Raw genomic sequence first — 2,738 nt, 5'->3', positions numbered from 1 at the left:
CCGGCGCCCATCATATCGCATAGGACGACACAGCCGAAGGCATTCTTCTTGATTATTTTTCGGAGAGAATGCACTTCCACCGGATTAGATGCCGAAAGAGAGCTGGGTTCCGCTTGCCGAGGCTCCAGACCGTGCGTCGACCCCTTCTCTGTGAGCGGCTCATAATCAACCACAAATTTCCTGAAGGGGACAGCAGAAATCGAAAGAGATATTGTTTAAGAAAGAAAATGGGTTTTTTTTTAATATAAATAAATGAGTAGAATAAAGGTTTTTAATTTTCTTGTGGTTTTTTCCTTTCACCAATGATTGATGCCAACCGTGTTGGGATTGGACCCTTGCCCAAACCTGCCCGGGTGAACCATGCTGTAGTGCGCTAGCACTACAAGCAAGTGCTGTTACTATAGAAAACTAAATTAGCGGCAATAAGAACAGAGAGATAGAATAAGTACGACCTAAATTGCAAATATAAGCTAATTTAGAATAGTGGGACGAATAGGGCAGACCAATTGCTAAAGTAGCAGTCTTATAGAGAGAAGGAGGCGCCGGTGCGGCGTTGCCAGGGACGAGCGTCCCCCGCGACTAGCGACCCGTTGAGGGATTGCTAGCGGAAGGTCATGGGCCCAAGGGGCAAGCAGATATTTTCTCAAACGAAAACCCTTGAAACTACTCCAATAACCGAAATTTTGACTAATTAATCGCAGTACTGCTGAAAACTTTATGCATTTCTCAGTTTCGTAGGGGAACACGGTTGTTAGTTGTCCCAGAGGTCATTACATTTGGGGGCCGTTCCGGGAAACCTTTGAAGGTGAGTTTCCAATCTCATTGAAACGTAGTTACCTACTTGAACTCTTAAAAATTCTTCTTATCTTACCGAATAACCGGAGAGTCGGGTTCGACGAACGGGAAACGACGGAAACGAACGACGGCAGGGACTAACTCCGCTTGGCTAGTCGGAAGAAAATGGCAGATCAGAAGGCAGTNCGGAAACGAACGACGGCAGGGACTAACTCCGCTTGGCTAGTCGGAAGAAAATGGCAGATCAGAAGGCAGTCACCACCAAGAATTCTAAGAAAACAAATTCGGAAACGCGAAAATCTAAGTCTAGGAAGGAGATTTCCGCAAAAAGGAAGATTAACAACGTGGCGGAGAAAAAGGGGACGGAAGTGAAGGGGACAGGCGTAATGCCTAGCAACGCGGAGTCGACTATGGATTGGAAGAAGGAGTTGGCTTCATTCTTCCGACAAATGAGGGATGAAGGACGAGTAATTGCTAAGGAAATGAAGGCAAAGAGTCGAGAAGGGATGGGGGAAGGTCAGAGGAATCAGAGCGAATCGGTAGCGGAGCAAATATTCCGATCGAAAATTGCTGCGACTGAAGATGGGGCCGATCTGAGGACTTTTCTTAGTTTGACGGAGCAAGAGTTTCGAGAAATGAAAATTTCGGAGGATCAATGGGGATTATTGGTGAGGAAGTATTTAACCGGACGGGCTGTTAAGCAATGGGATTATATATATCGATCTGGGATAGATATGACAAATTGGTCCCTAGTACGTGAAAGGCTCTGTGAGAGATTCCGCGTTTTACCACGGGATAGTATGATACTTAAAATGAAGGAAAATGTATGGAAGGGAGACTATAATGAGTATACTAATGCGTTTACGGATATAGTGATTACAGGAGAAGAGATGCCCGAGGAAGAATTGGCTATATTTTATCTAGCGGGATTGCCTGAGGACATAGGAGATAAGTTGACGAAACGTGGGAAGAGGGAATTCCCGACTTGGCATGAAGCAGCAAAGGCGTTAAGAGAGNTTAAGAGAGTACGTTGTTCCGATGAATGCGTGGCGATCAAAGAGAAAACGCGCGGTGCGGGAAATGCAGGGCGTGGAAGGGCAATCGGGCACGGCAGATGGCAATCCCAAGGTGGAGGGAGAGAGGAATACCGGCAAAGCGGAAGGCTCGAATGGTGTAACGCGAAGGGTTACACCATCAGTCAGAGCAGCGACAGAAGGGGAACGAGATGTGATACGTTGTTATGAGTGTACAGGAAGGGGACATATGGGAAGGGACTGCCCTCTGCGTAATGGAGTAATAAGAAGAAGAGGAGAAACTTGTTCTAAGTGCGGAGGAAAGGACCATTATGCAAGAGACTGTGCGACTGTGCGACGAATAATGGTAGGAAGTCAGAGAGTAAATATGGGAACGAGTACGGAGATGAAAGAGGGAGTCAACCGGTCAAACGAGAAGGCCTAGGCACTGAAGGAGACAAGTGTTCTAGGCCAGAACATAGAAATGGCAGAGGGGGACAGGTCGTTACAAGCCCAAACGCCATAAAGATCTCCAATCCTATACAACGAAGTGGTCGAGCGAGAGTGACGAGCGAATTAAACGGGAACGAATCAATAACGCGAAATGGGAGGCATGTGATGTTGTTGAACGGAAACAGAGAACAACCAAACGGGAACGGGAGTGGAACGGATGAGTGTGAATATCGGGAGAAGAGCGAGGAAGTAGGAGCGATAATAGGAGAAGAGATGATTTTACCGCCTTGGTTGTGGGAGAAAGATGGACTAGCGAATCATCATGGGACGTTATGTAGAGTTTGTAGTGGTGGAAGAACGGCAGTGTTGCTATTGGAGATAACAGGGTATCGTTGCGAGGGTTTATTGGATACAGGGGCATCGAGGAGTTTTATTCAACCATCTGTGGTAGAAAGATTGGGGTTAAGAACGAGAGCC

At 46.8% G+C, this 2,738-nt stretch overlaps 1 protein-coding gene across 1 annotated transcript; it reads left to right on the top strand.

Moving 5' to 3' along the window:
• Nucleotides 1–1,031: 1,031 nt before the first annotated feature.
• Nucleotides 1,032–2,039, top strand: EMH_0006110 (uncharacterized protein; the record flags this gene model as incomplete). Its single annotated transcript, XM_013497434.1, is given in 2 exon segments — nt 1,032–1,811; nt 1,815–2,039. Coding segments are annotated over 2 exon segments (1,005 nt in total).
• Nucleotides 2,040–2,738: the final 699 nt, after the last annotated feature.

Source organism: Eimeria mitis, genomic scaffold (genome assembly GCF_000499745.2).
Source record: "Eimeria mitis Houghton genomic scaffold, Emh_scaff267, whole genome shotgun sequence".
NCBI lineage: Eukaryota > Apicomplexa > Conoidasida > Eucoccidiorida > Eimeriidae > Eimeria > Eimeria mitis.
The sequence above is the reverse complement of the archived record's forward strand: the minus strand, read 5'-3'. Positions and strand labels throughout refer to the sequence as shown.